Source organism: Marmota monax, unplaced genomic scaffold (genome assembly GCF_021218885.2).
Source record: "Marmota monax isolate L192 unplaced genomic scaffold, Marmota_monax_Labrador192_F-V1.1 WCK01_AAM20220418_F8-fsc00117, whole genome shotgun sequence".
Taxonomy (NCBI): Eukaryota; Metazoa; Chordata; class Mammalia; order Rodentia; family Sciuridae; genus Marmota; species Marmota monax.
Genome location: NW_026693023.1, coordinates 1201456 through 1218158, shown reverse-complemented (window position 1 = coordinate 1218158; position 16703 = coordinate 1201456). Strand labels below are relative to the sequence as shown.

At 34.8% G+C, this 16703-nt stretch overlaps 1 protein-coding gene across 12 annotated transcripts in view; it reads right to left on the bottom strand.

Moving 5' to 3' along the window:
• Wrn (WRN RecQ like helicase) overlaps positions 1 to 16703 on the bottom strand; it is a 154642-nt gene that overhangs the window by 50757 nt on the left and 87182 nt on the right. For all 12 annotated transcript variants that reach the window (XM_058582310.1, XM_058582311.1, XM_058582304.1 and 9 more), the window contains 2 exons: positions 11120 to 11307; positions 5421 to 5595 (listed from right to left, as the gene is read on the bottom strand). In XM_058582310.1, the coding sequence (XP_058438293.1) occupies positions 5421 to 5595; positions 11120 to 11307 (363 nt within the window). The remainder of the gene's footprint in view (positions 1 to 5420; positions 5596 to 11119; positions 11308 to 16703) is intronic.

Genomic DNA, 16703 nt, shown 5'->3' with positions numbered 1-16703 from the left:
CATGATTCTAAGACAGAAAAACGTCTCATTAAAGATGGTGAAGTGAAACATAATTTTCACTTCATCCTTAATTTTCTCTATATCCTTAAGAGGAAATGACAGAATACCTAATATGCATGTATATGCTAAGAAATCTTAACATGTATTAACAATAAGAATACCAGTAAATGGATGGGGCTAGAGACTATCATGATAAGTGAAATAAGCCAATCCCAAAGAATCAAAGGCCAAATGTTTTCTCTGATATGTGGATGCTAATCCACAATAAGGGGGTGGGGGGCTAGGGAAGAATAGAGGTACTCTGTACTAGACAGAAAGGAATGAATGAATAGGACATTATGACCCTATATACATATATGATTACACAACCAGTATAATTCTACATCAGGTACAACTACAAGAATGAGAAGTTATACTTCATTTAAGTATGACTTATACATGCATTCTACTGTCATGTAAGAACAACAACAAAAAAGAATACAAAAAGAGCTGGGCATGGTGGCTCACCCCTGTAATCCTATCTGTTCAGGAGTCTGAGGCAAGAGGATCACAAATTCAAAAGCAGCCTCAGCAACTTAGCAAGGCTGTAACCAACTTTACTAATAAATTTAGTAAAATTTAATATAATTCAAAATAAAAAATACAAAAAGGGCTGGAGACTCAGCTCAGTAGCTAAGCACCTCTGGGGTCAATCCCCACTCCAAAAAAAAAAAAAAAGAGAGAGAGAGAGAGAGACAAGTAACCGTAATAAACTACATGACTGCATTGCTTAAAGATTAAAAAAAAAAAAAAAAAAAAACCTTTACAGAGTAATTGTGTAAATCTTGTACAATGAAATAAAATTATGATAGAAATAATGCCTATAATCTCAGCTACTCATGAAGCTGAGGAGGATTACTTGAGCACAGGAGTTCAAGATCAGCCTGAACTCAAGATCAGCAATACAGGGAGACCTCGTCTTTTATTATTATTATTATTTATGTATTTAAATTAGGTATATAAGACAGCAGAATGCACTTTGATTCATTGTACACAATTGCAGCACAATTTTACATTTCTATGGTTGTACACGATGTAGCATCACACCATATGTGCAGTCATACATGTACCTAGTGTAATGATGTCCATCTCATTCCACTGTCTTTCCTGCCCCCATGCACCCTCCCTACCCTCCCTCTCCTTTGCCCAATCAAAGTTCCCTCCATTTTCCCCATGCCTCCCAGCTCCCCATTATGGATCAGCATCCACCTATCAGAGAGAACATTTGGTCTTTGGTTTTTTGGGATTGGCTTACTTCTCTTAGCATAATATTCTTCAACTCCATCCATCTACCTGCATCTATCATCCTCGTCAACACTTACTGTTGTTTGTATTCTTAATAACTGACATTCTGACTGGCATGAGATGAAATCTTAGAGTAGTTTTGATTTGCATTTCTCTAATTACTAGAGATGTTGAACATTTTTTCATATATTTGTTGATCAAATTCATATCTTCTGAGAAGTGATTGTTCAGCTCCTTAGCCCATTTATTGATTGGGTTGTTTGTTTTTTTTTGGTGTTAAGTTTTTTGAGTTCTTTATATATCCTGGAGATTAGTGCTCTGACATGTGTGTAACAAAAATTTGCTGCCAAAATGTAGGCTCTCTGTTCACCTTATTGAATGTTTCTTTTGCTAAGAAGGGAGACCTTGTCTTTAAAAAAAAAAAAAAAATGTAAGAAAATTGGTGAGGATGTGGGGAAAAAGGTACATTCATACATTATTGGTGGGACTATAAATTGGTGCAGCCAATATGGAAAGCAGTATGGAGATTCCTTGGAAAACTGCAAATAGAACCACCATTTGACCCAGCTATTCCACTCCTCGGTCTATACCCAAAGGATTTAAAAAACAGCATGCTACAGGGACACAGCCACATCAATGTTTATAGCAGCACAATTCACAATAGCTAAACTGTGGAACCAACCTAGATGCTCTTCAGTAGATGAATGGATTAAAAAAATGTGGCATATATACACAATGGAATATTATACTCAGCAATAAAAGAATAAAATCATGGTATTTGCAAATAAATGGATGGAGCTGGAGAAGATAATGCTAAGTGAAGTTAGCCAATCCCAAAAAATCAAATGCTGAATATATTTTCTATATAAGAAAGGAAGCCCCTACACCATAGGTGGGTAGGGAGGGGGAGCATGGGAGGAACAGATAAACTCTAGATAGGGTAGAGGGATGGGAGGAGAAGGGAGGGGGCATGGGGTTACAAATGATGTTGAAATGTGATGGACATCATTATCCAAAGTACATGTATGAAGACAGGAATTGGTGTGAATATACTTTGTATACAATCAGAGTTATGAGAAAATGTCCCCTATATGTGTAATATGAATTGTAATGCATTCCACTGTCATATATAATTTTTTTAAAAAACTTAAAAACGAAAGAAAAAGAAAGAAATAAGTAAATTGAGAAAATGGGGTTAGAAATGCATAAAATGGAAAGGGAGAGGAAAAGGACACTAAAGGATGTGAAAAAGATCTAAACTTTCATCCTTCACAGTGGGGAGTCAATAGATAATGCCTAAAACATATAAAAAAATTAAGTAGTAGCAATAGAGGCAAATCATGGCAAAAAAAATAGTTTTAAACACCTAAAGGCTCAGCTAAAAGAGTTGAGAGTAGGAAAAAGAAGTGAAGAGGCATGAGGGGCTACTTGCGGAGTTGTACATATAACTGATAAAGTCCATTTTAAAGAAAATAGGTAAGCTAAGATAGGACAGGAGAATAAAAAGGATAAAAGGAAAGAAGAAAACTACTGAACTAGTTAAAGGATGATGAGAAGGGTGAGAGAAAAATAAATACACCAATAATAATAATAATCAATAATAAGTTAAAGCTTTGGACAAAGACTAGGCAATTTTTCTATATTTAAGGGTTAATAAGCAACACAATAATGATTCTACTTTTAATCATATTATTTTTAGAAGAGATCAACCAATTCCATAGGCTTTATTTTTAAAATATCCCTATAAACTTTCAAGTATAAATAAATATATTTTATCAAATAAGTGATTTGCAGCCTCATTCCAGAAAGAAAGAGAATTTAAGGTATCATTAAAGGACAAGTGAAAATACAAATGGATATACAACAAAAAGTCAGGATTAAATATAAGAATGAATGGCTAGATTAAAAGGCAAATCTACATGCAAATATAATTAGATATGATTATAAAAATCACAAATAAAAGTCTATTTTTCTAAAATTATAAAAATATAGTTAGATATGGCTATAATAATCACAAATAAAAGTCTATTTTTCTAAAAATATTAAGATTCTAAGCATCAATCAATCTAAGCTATTAAGAGTTGAAGATATCAGCTAGACTTTAGCCCTGCACTAAGGTATAAGTCAATTGTAAAAAGAATTACAGGAAAAGTGAATATTTAGAATTCAGGATATTCATTCATTCGTTAAGCACTAAATAAATATCAATGACAAGTAATCAACTGCAAAAGCACTAGCCTCTTCCATATAGAAGATAAAATATATTTTCATCACTTGAAAAAGTGATTTGAGAACTTTCAATACAAATGTGGAACTTCTAAACAATTAATGACAAAGGACTATCTGGACCAGCTGTTAGATAAAACAAAACTTGATGTTAGACTAGAGTAAAATAATCAATACTAACTTATTAATCTTCATAATATGTATAAATATTTGTGACATACCACCATAGAAAGGGAAAATATAGTATCACATATATACATACACCCTTCTAGAGATCAGGTGTAAGCTAAAAGATTGCTATAAGGATTTTTAAGCCATATTTCAAAATATTAATATTTAAAGGAGCTGTGTATTGGTAGGAAAATCAGATGCATCCAATGAAATTAACCATCACAAAATAACATGGATAAAGTTTGTACTCTCTCATATTTTGGGGAGATATTTTAGTCTAAATGAATAATTATTAAATTAAATGAACACCTGAACAAAGAATAAACCATTGGTCAGTTAAAGGCTTGAAGACTGATTGCTAAGATTTAGTAGGCAGCTAATAAATTTTATCAGACAATTTTCAAGCCACTGAGATAATAAAAAACACAAATTTGCATAAAATCTCTGTCCAGTTATGACAGCTGTTTCCATCTGTGGAAAGAAGGGGAAAGAAGAGAATAGATACTTTGGGGCAGATATGCATTACAGCAAACCTACACACAGTGAACTTTATAGACAGTACATATGAACTATACTTAAGTGTTAAGATGTTTGAACAATTCTAGTTTGAGGTGGATAACAACTATCTCTCATAGGGAGGGCTTGATAGAAAACTCCAGGGCTGATGCAAGTTCATTTCTTGAGAGGAAGAACTATTATATTGGCTTACAGTAATCAGGTGGATATGATGCTGACATCATTAAGTTGTTGAACGAAACCAACTCATGTGACTTGAATTTAAATTCTCCCAGATATTCTCTAGGTTGCCTACTGAACCAAGCCAATCATGACAGGAGTCTCAGTGGCACCATCTCATAATAACTTCATCATTACCCTTCCCTTCTTCAGTTCTGCCCTTAAAATTAATCCTATTAAATGCTACCAGTCTATTTTTATGATAATATCATTCTGCTCAAAAACACAGAAGAGTTCATCATGTTAATTTTCAAACTCTTTTCTGTGGCATGCTAAGGATTACAAAACACCTACAGAGGCTGTCTTACAGCCTGGGAGGTTCAGGTCTCCCTTCTCCCTCATGCCAACTCCAACTAGAATTATTATTTAATCTATCTTACCTATTAGATAAAAGCTCATTTAAATGAAAAATTCTAAGGTTAAAGTAATCAGGAAAAATTACAGGAATCTAGCACCAAGCCCAGTATATCTCTTTCCTACAAGTTTTAAAGCCATCCATAAACCTGGCCAACAAATCCATTTAATCTTTTTCTTAGGAGTCTTTTAACAGTTCCTCACTGCCTCTTTATCCATAGTTTTTGCCATTCCTATCCCTTGCTCTTTCCCTCCAGTCATTCCAAACCACTCATAATTTGCTGAGCCCTGCAAACACTCTCACATCACACGTTAGTCCTTCTTCCTGGAATTCTATAACCAATTCTTCTGCTCTCATCACCTACCAGCCTACAAACTTCTATTCACATTTTCAAACTCTATTCAAATTGCACCTTCCTGGATAGTCAACTCACATAACAAAACCTATCTCAGACGGCTTTTTATACTTAATAATCTGCAACAGTTTTTTCATACACTTACCTTTCACATTACATATAGACTGATTTCCTTAACCAGAGGAGCTATATTATATTTAATACCAAAAAGTATTTAATAAAGATATGATATAATTTGAGAAATATCTATTTTCTCTAAGGAGCACAGAGAGTAATGACAATTGATTCTCACACCTGAATTTCATCTCTCATGAACCTATGATGAACATCTTTCCTTATGTTAAAACTCATGCCTGCATGGTATGTTCCACAGGCTAACTTCAGTTTCTTAAGTTCAGCAGTAACTTGTTCTGTCATTTTTCTAGAAGGACAATAGATGATAGTTGGACCTTCAAATTCCCAATCAGAACTAGAAGGAAAAGAGGGAAAAAAAAGAACAAACATAGTGAGAGAAAGAAGGGGGCGGGGGAAGAATATTTCAGACCAGTTTGGGTTTTATCTCATTTAACATTTCCTTTCTATTAAACAAAAGACTAAAAGCATATTAAAAAACAATGACATATTTCACTGCATGAAAATCTAAAACATTATGGAGAATCACATGTGAAATAAGTTGTAGTGAGCTCCAAAAACTTTTGACTTAGTTTTGGTTCAAATCAAAGTTAAAATATGAAACAAGTAAGTTTGTCCTAGCAGAAGTCATGATACAAATGTATCAACTATTGATGCAAATATTCTAGGAATGTAACACAACAGAGAAACAATTAGTCTTAATTTTTGTAGAAGTGAATATTTATATAGAAATATGTATAAAAATTCTTATTCTTTTATGTTCATAGAGTTGAGCTTATTTACTAAAAAAAAAAAAGACCTTTTTGGAATATTGCAAGATTACTTTTATGGTTCAAAGAAGTAATTACTAACAATCTTGAGACCATCAAAGTTTAAGGAAAAACTGTTTCAATGTCTATTGTAGAAATTTGTGCTTACTTATTAAGAGTGTAAACAATGATTTCCATAAAACATTTAATACCTCAATGTATTCTTCTACTTAAAGGTATTCATTTATGCTGACTTAATTATTATAGACAGACAACTATTTTAGATTCATGAAAAGTTACTTTAGGGCTGAGACTGTACCTCAGTGGCAGAGTGCTTGCCTAGCATGTATGAGGCACTGAGTTCAATCCTTAGCATTGCATAAAATAAACAAACAAACAAAAGGCATCTGTCCATCTATAATTACAAAAATAGTAATTTGATTTAATTTTAAATTCATATACCCTTTGATGTAATTTCAATTTAAAGTTTGTTTGTTTTCTGGGTACTAAGGATAGAACCCAGGGGTACTTTACCATTGTACTACATCTCCTTCCCTTTTTTTTTTTTTTTAAGAGAGAGAGAGAGAGAGAGAGAGAATTTTTTAAAAATTATTTTTTAGTTTTTTGGCGGGCACAACATCTTTGTTTGTATGTGGTGCTGAGGATCGAACCCGGGTCGCACGCATGCCAGGCGAGCGCGCTACCACTTGAGCCACAACCCAGCCCTCCTTTCCTTTTTTAAATTTTCATTTTGAGGAAAGGTCTTATTAAGTTGCCAAGTCTGGCCTCAAACTTGCTTATCTTCCTGCCTCAGCCTCCCATGTGGTTGGGGTTACAGAAATGTGCCACCTTGTCTGGCTCCAATTTGAATTTGGGGAATTTATTTTATAAAAATACTTATCTGCCAAAAGACTATACAAATATTCAGAGTAAACCTATGATAGTGAAAAATACTCTAAATGTTCATCATTATGTATATTCTTATAATGGAATACTAAAAAAACTTTTTAATATGTCAAACTGCACTCTACTGTCATGTATATCTTTTATTTTTTTAGATGTACAGGGACACAATACCTTTATTTCATTTGATATGGTGCCGGGATTGAACCCAGAGTCTCACACATGCTAGGCAAGTGGTTTACCACTGAGCCACAACCCCAGTCCTCCTAAACAAACATTTTTAAAAATTAAATGTTTGGGGCTGGGGTTGTGGCTCAGGTAGACCACTTGCCTACAATACATGATGCACTGGGTTCGATCCTCAGTACCACATAAAAATAAAAATGAAGATATTGTGTCCACCTATAACTATAAAAAATAAATGTTTTTTAAAAATTAAATGCTTATAAAATCATTAGGAAGGACTATGGCAGAGGCTACTGAAAATTAAACAGAAAAATCAGGTAATATTAATAATATTAATAACCTACTCTACACAAGTTTTGATAGTAAACATCTTAAAGGAGTGAGAAAGGCTAAACTTTTTTTTTTTTTTAGTTCACAAAAATCTTATTATAAAAAACACATTTTCAAAGAAGAAAAAACTGCTCACCAAAATCTGGATAGTATATTCTACACATTAAGGCCCTAATTTAATAAAATAAAATATATGGAAAGATACTTTAAATGAAAGGAGAAATGGATATGGTATGAAATTACTTCTTTATAAACTTAACAACAAAAAAATAGGGGTGCACATCTGCATAGTAATAGAGTCAAAGAAGTCTATGTAGCTAAACATCAAAATATCAATAGTAAATATACATAGAGAATGGGACTGAAAAATGAGCCATTTTCAACTTACAAATGCATCCGTATTATTCAAAATGATATTAAGTATTAAAATTTAAAAAGATACAGACAATATGTAAAAATTTGAACTTAACAAATCAAGCCTAAAAATTCCTTTTACAAAAGGAATTTACTGCCAAGTAACTTACTAAAAACTGTTATGTCTTCATAACAATTTCCTGAGAGTAAAAACAAAAAGCAGCCCTTATTTGCCTAACCATTAAATGAAATAGGCAAAAGAGGTTCATCTAATTATCTAAATAAATATAATGTGAGAGCTGGGACTGCGGTTCAGTGGTAGGATGCCGTTGTGTGCGTGTGAGGCCCTGGGTTTGATCCTCAGCACCACATAAAAATAAATAAATAAAGATATTATCTCCATCTACAACTTAAAAAAATGTTTAAAAAAATATATAATGTGAATATAAAAACAAAATAAGGCTATTTTAAGAAACATTTTCAATCAATAAATAGAAAAAATGTAAATACTGACAAATGGCAGAATCAAAGAGAAGAAAATGGAAATAAAAAACCATTGATCTGAAGACTGAAAATGGGTATAGAATATTTCTTGATCTGTTTTTAGAAAAAAATTCCATATTAAATATTGACATATTGCTTCCAATATTAAGCAAAGGAGTCTGATCTTCATTCCCTAGAATAGAATTCCAGAAAGGTGCTCCAAGATTTAAGAGGTGTGCTTTCAGAAGATGAATATGAAAGTTATGTGCAGAGTGCAACAATGAGCAAGAGGAGGAGACAGATCTGTTAGGAGATATTCAGTCTGGGATATAAAGTAACAAAGACATCAATTAGAAGAATTAACATAAAAAAAACAGAAAGAAACATTTGCATAAGACATGGAGACCAACAGTGTCAAAACACAGAGAAGCCCACATGGTGGTGTTTGCCTATAATTCCAGGAGCTCTGGAGACTGAGAGAGGAGAATCCTGAGTGCAAAGCCAAGCCTCAGCAATTTAGAGAGGCCCTATGCAACTCAGTGAGACCCTGTCTTTAAATAAAACACAAAACAGGCCTGGGGATGTGGCTCAGTGGTCAAGTGCCCCTAAGTTCAATCCCTGGCGCCCCACCAACAAAAAAAAACAAATACTAACAAAAGAGGTGAAGGACCTATACAACGAAAACTACAGAACCCTAAAGAGAGAAATAGAAGAAGACCTTAGAAGGTGGAAAGATATACCTTGTTCATGGATAGGCAGAACTAATATCATTGAAATGGCCATATTACCAAAAGTATTCTATAGGTTTAATGCAATGCCAATCAAAATCCCAACGGCATTCCTCGCAGAAATACAAAAAGCAATCATGAAATTCATCTGGAAAAATAAAAGACCCAGAATAGCAAAAGCAATTCTAAACAGGAAGAGTGAAACGGGCGGTATAGCGATACCAGATTTTAAACTATACTACAGAGCAATAGTAAGAAAAACAGCATGGTGCTGGTACCAAAACAGGCAGGTAGACCAATGGTACAGAATAGAGGACACAGAGACCAACCCACAAAATTACAACTACCGCATATTAGACAAAGATGCCAAAAGCATGCAATGGAGAAAGGATAGCATCTTCAACAAATGGTGCTGGGAGAACTGGAAATCCACATGCAACAAAATGAAATTGAATTCCTTTCTCTCACCCTGCACAAAAGTTAACTCAAAATGGATCAAGGAGCTAGGAATCAAACCAGAAACTTTGCATCTAATAGAAGAAAAAGTTGGCCCTAATCTCCATCTCGTGGGGTCGGGCTACAAATTCCTTAATAGGACACTCATAGCACAAAAGTTAAAAACAAGAATCAACAAATGGGACTCACTCAAACTAAAAAGTTTTTTCTCAGCAAGAGAAACAATAAGAGAGGTAAATAGGGAGCCTACATCCTGGGAACAAATCTTTACCCCTCACACTTCAGATAGAGCTCTAATCTCCAGAGTATACAAAGAACTCAAAAAATTAAACAACAAGAAAACAAATAACCCAATCAACAAATGGGCCAAGGATCTGAACAGACACTTCTCAGAGGAGGATATACAATCAATCAACAAATACACAAAAAAAATGCTCACCATCTCTAGCAATCAGAAATCTCACTCCATTAAGAATGGCAGCCATTATGAAGTCAAACAATAACAAGTGCTGGCAAGGATGTGGGGAAAAGGGTACACTTGTACATTGCTGGTGGGACTGCAAATTGGTTCAGCCAATTTGGAAAACAATATGGAGATTCCTTGGAAAGTTGGGAATGGAACCACCATTTGACACAGGTATTCCTCTTCTCGGACTATACCAAAAAGACCTAACTAAAAAGAGCATACAACAGGGACACAGCTACATCAATGTTCATAGCAGCACAATTCACAATAGCTAGACTGTGGAACCAACCCATATGCGCTTCAATAGATGAATGGATAAAAAAAAAATGTGGCATTTATACACAATGGAATCTTACTCAGCACTAAAAAACAAAATCATGGCATTTGCAGGGAAATGGATGGCATTAGAGCAGATTTTGCTAAGTGAAGCTAGCCAATCCCTAAAAAACAAATGCAGAATGTCTTCTTTGATATAAGGGGGGCCACTCAAAACAGAGCAGGGAGGAAGAGCATGAGAAGAAGATTACCATTAAATAGGGACAAGAGGTGCGTGGGAATGGGAGAGAGAAGGGGAATTGCATGGAAGATGATAGGAGACCCTCATTGTTATGCAAAATTACATATAAGATGGTGTGAGGGGGAAGAAAAAAGAGAAAAAAACGTCACAGTAGATTGGGTAGAAAGAGAAGAGGGGAAGGGGGGGAGGGGGGGGATAGGAAGGGCAGCACAATACAATAGACACTAGTATGGCCCTATGTATAAATGTGGCTGTATAACCAATGTGATCCTGCAATCTATACACGTGGAAAAATAAGATTAAGATTACATACCCCATTTGAATCAAATGTATGATATGTCAAGATCATTGTAATGTTTTGAGCAACTAATAAAAAAATTTTTAAAAAATTGAGGAAAAAAATGTTACCCCCACCCAAAAAGGCAAAGAGAATGATAAAGATTACAAATATTCCTATTCAAGCATCAACAGGGAATAAAAATAACAGAAGAATTGGTCCCTAACTTCAAAAATATACTTTTTCTCAAGTTACTGAACTGATTATGTAATACCACACTTAACTTGAACCACAGCTAGGTAAAACCTGAAATAAGTCAAACATGTATTAGAAAGAAATAGTAAAAAAATAAATAAATTTTTCTATAAAAAAAGAAATAGCTACAAAAATCCATCAACCATTAAATCCTTACCTTGTCTTTTTAACAAGAAATGGCTTTAGATCTTGAAGAATGTTCCCTGTTTTCCGTCCAACTTCTAAATATAGATTTGGTCGATCAAAACTAGTACAGGTAATCTGAGGATTGTTCAGTTTTAAGCAACGTACAATGTCTTCCCGGATTGAAGAACTTGCAGTTGCAGTGAGGGCAATGATTGGAACCTGAGTGAAAAAACATGATTTTTAAAAAATGTTCACTAATTCTAAATATTTCTACTGCCTTCTTACAAAAAGAGTGTTACAGGAGGTACACTGTCAAAAATACCTTAAAATTATACTTTTTAATAAAAGAAAAAGAAGCTACTTAACTGTTTTCAGTCTTCTAAACATAACATTACTTCTTAAAAAAAAGCAGAAATCATTTATAAGCACTAAATACAATTTACTTTGTCTTATTAAATTAAATGTATTTATTAGCTCGCTATCTTTCCAGTTATTATTTTGAACTATTACATCTATAATAGTACCCATATAAGTAAGGGTGCATTACTTACTTTTTTTTTTTTTTTTTTTTTTTTGGAAAATCTAACTGTATAAAGCAATGAGGTGTTTTCTGTGGTTTTTCTTTGGCAGATTGGTGTTTTAGTGTTTTGTTTTTTTGTCTCTAGTGAAATATATCAGTTAACAGCTTTTCATATCTAAAAGCAAAGCTTCCCATGACCTGGATAAACTCTTCCCAGTCTTACTAAAGTGAATCAATGGCATGGTATATATAATATTAAATGTGTATTATTAATTGCTTCCTAAAGCAATGAAACCATACTCTATTTTCAGTCTAGCAAAGACTCTGAATTATATAATCAACCAAAAAGGAACATAGCAGGCATGAGGAAAAACATACAATCTTCCAGAAATTCAAAGGCACGATAACAAAATACCTCCCATAAAACTACACTTCATATTTTTGTTCCTATTATAAAAGGGAATCATACTCAATTATGCTATATTTCATAATCAGGAAAAAAATGGGTTACATCTTAAGGTTGTTCCTAAATAATTAGCTGTTCCATTACCAGAATACAATTTTCCTAAAAATACGTTTTGGCTTATTACAGACAGAGGAAACAATGTCGCAATAAAATGCTTTTTTTTGTTGGATATGCTGTAGCTATCTCACAAACCAGCTTAAATAATTACCTTTTGTATGTAAAAATTTACATACAATTTATCAATTCAAAAAAAAAGTGTATGTAGAGTCTGACTCAAAATTAAAACAAGATACAAATTACAAACTTTTTTGTTACATTTGCAATTAATATAGATTTACTGAATTAAAAACTATCTCATCTTGGGAGGTTTTATGAATGAAAAAAAAACCCAACATGACCAATTAATTGTATCATTTTTATATTCTCTATCCTTAAATTCTGTAAAACTGAGGAGATCCAACATGGCAGCGGGCACGGAGAGATCAAGTCTCTGACATCTTCAGCTGCGCAGGCATAGGGAGTCGTAAACCATCTAAATGCTATTTGCTCAGGATCACTAGGCAATGCTGAGCTTATGTGGATCTGGGGCGAACAGTCTGGACCTCTCAGAACACACACCGAACCCGGATCGCCTGAATTCAAGCTGCCATTCGCCTGCGCCTCGCAGACAAACCGCTGTGACTCAGCACTAAACGATCCCACTGAAACAACTGATGGGCCCTTCTGAACCTGCGGAGGTTAATACCAACCGAGCCTTCATAGGCAGTGGCCACAGGATTGAGACGGGGTTTGGGAGAGCCAGTCAGGACCCACCCGTTGCATTGGTCACCCAGCAAAGGGAACAATCTGTCGCCATTTGCATGGAATACCACCATGGCAGAGAACTGACATCATCAGAATGCGGCAGAGGAGATAACTTCATTGAAACCGGCGGTGACAGGTGTGTAATCCCTTAGCCCTTCCTCTCCACACAGCGGGGAAACCTTAAGGGCTCCTCCCAGCTCTCCTGTGAGCGCGATAGTCAGACCAAGGGAATCAGGAGTGGCGCGGGACCCGCGGCTACCACTCCCACCAGTGCTGACAACTGAGGTCTCTTGCACCAGCTACCAGGGGCGTGGCTACCGGAGGACAAGCAAAATTTCGCTGAGGGTTCTCAGCCCCAAGCTCCACAAACGTCGGGTCTGAGGGAATGGCAAATGGGGAGAGTGTGCCCAGTCGTTCAAGAAAATAGGGCTCCTGGGAGCAGCAGAACTAGTGTGTAGCCAGTATTGTGGTGAGCGTCACCGGTGAGCAGGGCCTGGCTTAAGGAAAAGTAGAGAAGTGACTAGACACAAGAGAAGGTCCTAGGCACTGAGGACTGGAGACCCGCCCAGTCTGGGAGGAGGAGCTGCTGCACAGTGATTGGTTCCCGCGTATTGAGAGGAGAATCCTGGCCCGGTGGGCACATCTCCACCTACTGGAAGAGAAGTTAATCAAACTCTAAGACTGCATTTATTAATTTTTTTGGGTTTTTTTTTCATTTTCATTTTTTTTTATTTTTTAAATTTTTTAAAATTTTTTTTATTATTTTTTTAATTTTAATCTTTTTTGATTATTTTTCTTTTTTTATTTCCTATTTTTTTCTTTTGTCTTTTCATTTCTTTTCAATTTCCTTATTCCCCCTTCCTTGAATTCTACCTGCTTACTCTAATTCTCTTTAGTGACTTCTTTCCTTCCCGTCTAATACCTTTCCTCTCAAGCATCAAATAAATTTATACGAGTAAACAGTAACTCAACAGTCAAACAGAACAAGAAGTAACATGAGCAGCATGAAAAAGCAAGGAAGAAAAGGAGTACAAACAATGCAGGACAGCCTAAATATTCAGGAGGACCTAGAGGCATCAGAAAAATGGCCAAATAAAGAACTCAAGGAATACCTTACACAGATGGAATGGAATCTTAAAGAGGATATGAGACAGCAAATCCAAACAGTGAAAGAACACATTGAAAATGAATTACATAAACAGATAAAAGAAGCAAATAGGCATCTTTATCAGGAGATAGAGATTATTTAAAAAATCAAACAATAATTCTAGAAATGCAGGAAGCTATAAACCAAATTAAAAACTCAAATGAGAGTATCACTAACAGAGTGGAGCAAGTAGAAGCCAGAACGTCAGATAATGAAGACAAAAATATATCATCTTGAAAAGAATCTAGCCAACTCAGAAAGGCTGGTAAAAAATCACGAGAAAAACATCCAAGAGATATGGGATAACATAAAAAAACCAAACTTAAGAGTCATCGGGATAAAGGAAGGTAAAGAGGTTCAAACCAAGGGAATGAGTAATCTGCTGAATGAAATAATTATAGAAAACTTTCCAGAAATAAAAAAGGAAATGGATATACAAATTGTCGATGCATACAGGACACCGAGCATACAAAATCACAGTAGACCAACGCCAAGACACATTGTTATGAAGATATCCAATATACAGAACAAAGAGAAAATATTAAAAGCTACAAGAGAAAGGAGGCAGATTACATTCAGGGGTAAACCAACAAGGTTAACAATGGAGTTTTCATCACAGACGCTGAAAGTGAGAAGATCCTGGAACAACGTATTTCAAACTTCAAACACTGAAAGACAATGGATGCCAACCAAGAATTCTGTATCCAGCAAAATTAAGCTTCAGGTACGACAACGAAATAAAAATCTTTCACGATAAACAAAAGCTAAAAGAATTTGCAGCCAGAAAACCAGCACTGCAAAGCATCTTGAGCAAAACACTACACGAGGAAGAAATGAAAAACAATAACCAAAACCAACAGTGGGAAGTGCCTCAGTAAAGACAGAGGGAGGGGGGAAAGCTAATCATGGAGAAACAAACTAAATTAAAAAAAAAAGATAAATAATCAAACATGGCTGGAAGTACAAACCATATATCAATAGTAACTCTAAACGTTAATGGCTTAAACTCTCCAATAAAGTGACATAGGCTGGTAACATGGATTAAAAAAAAAAAATCCAACAATATGCTGCCTCCAGGAGACAAATCTGATTGGAAAAGACATACACAGGCTGAAGGTGAAAGGTTGGGAAAAAATACACCAGGCACACGGTCCTCGTAAGCAAGCAGGAATAGCCATCCTCATATCGAATAAAATCGACTTCAAGACTAAGTTAATCAAAAGGGATAAGGAAGGACATTATATACTATTGAAAGGAACCATTCACCAACAAGACATAACAATTATCAATATATATGCCCAAAATAAGGGTGCTGCAACGTTCATAAAACAAACTCTCCTCAAGTTCAAGAATCAAATAAACCACAACAAAATAATTATGGGTGACTTCAACACACCTCTCTCACCATTGGACAGATCCTCCAAACAAAAGTTGAATAAAGAAACTATAGAACTCAATATCACAATCAATAACCTAGACTTAAGTGACATATATAGAATATAACAACCATCATCAAGTGGATACACTTTTTTCTCAGTAGCACATGGATCCTTCTCATAAATAGACCATATATTATGCCATAGGGCAACCCTCAGTAAATATAAAGGGGCGGAGATAATACCATGCATTTTACCTGATCATAATGGAATGAAACTGGAAATCAATGATAAAAGAAGGAAGGAAAAACCCTACATCACATGGAAAATGAACAATATGTTACTGAATGATCAATGGGTTACAGAAGACATAAAGGAGGAAATCCAAAAATTCTTAGAGATAAATGAAAATACAGACACACTATATCGGAATCTATGGGACACAATGAAAGCAGTTTTAAGAGGGAAATTCATCGCCTGGAGGTCATTCCTCAAAAAAAGAAGAAACCAACAAATAAATGAGCTCACACTTCATCTCAAAACCCTAGAAAAGGAAGAGCAAAATAACAGCAAATGTAGCAGAAGGCAAGAAATAATTAAAATCAGAGCGGAAATCAAAGAAATTGAAACAAAAGAAACTATTGAAAAAATGACAAAACTAAAAGTTGGTTCTTCGAAACAATAAATAAGATCAACAGACCCTTAGCCATGCTAACGAAGAGAAGAAGAGAGAGAACTCAAATTACTAACATACGGGATGAAAAAGGCAATATCACAACAGATGCTACAGAAATACAGAAGACAATTAGAAATTATTTTGAAAACCTATATTCCAATAAAATAGAAGATAGTGAAGACATCAATAAATTTCTTAAGTCATATGATTTGCCCAGACTGAGTCAGGAGGATACACACAATTTGAACAGACCAATATCAATGGATGAAATAGAAGAAGCAATCAAAAGACTACCAACCAAGAAAAGCCCAGGACCGGATGGGTATACAGCGGAGTTTTACAAAACCTTTAAAGAAGAATTAAAACCAATACTTTTCAAGTTATTTCAGGAAATAGAAAAAGAGGGAGTTCTTCCAAATTCATTCTATGAGGCCAACATCACCCTGATTCCAAAACCAGACAAAGACACCTCAAAGAAAGAAAACTACAGACCAATATCTCTAATGAACCTAGATGCAACAATCCTCAATAAAATTCTGGCAAATCGGATACAAAAACACATTAAAAAAATTGTGCACCATGATCAAGTAGGATTTATCCTTGGAATGCAAGGATGGTTCAATATA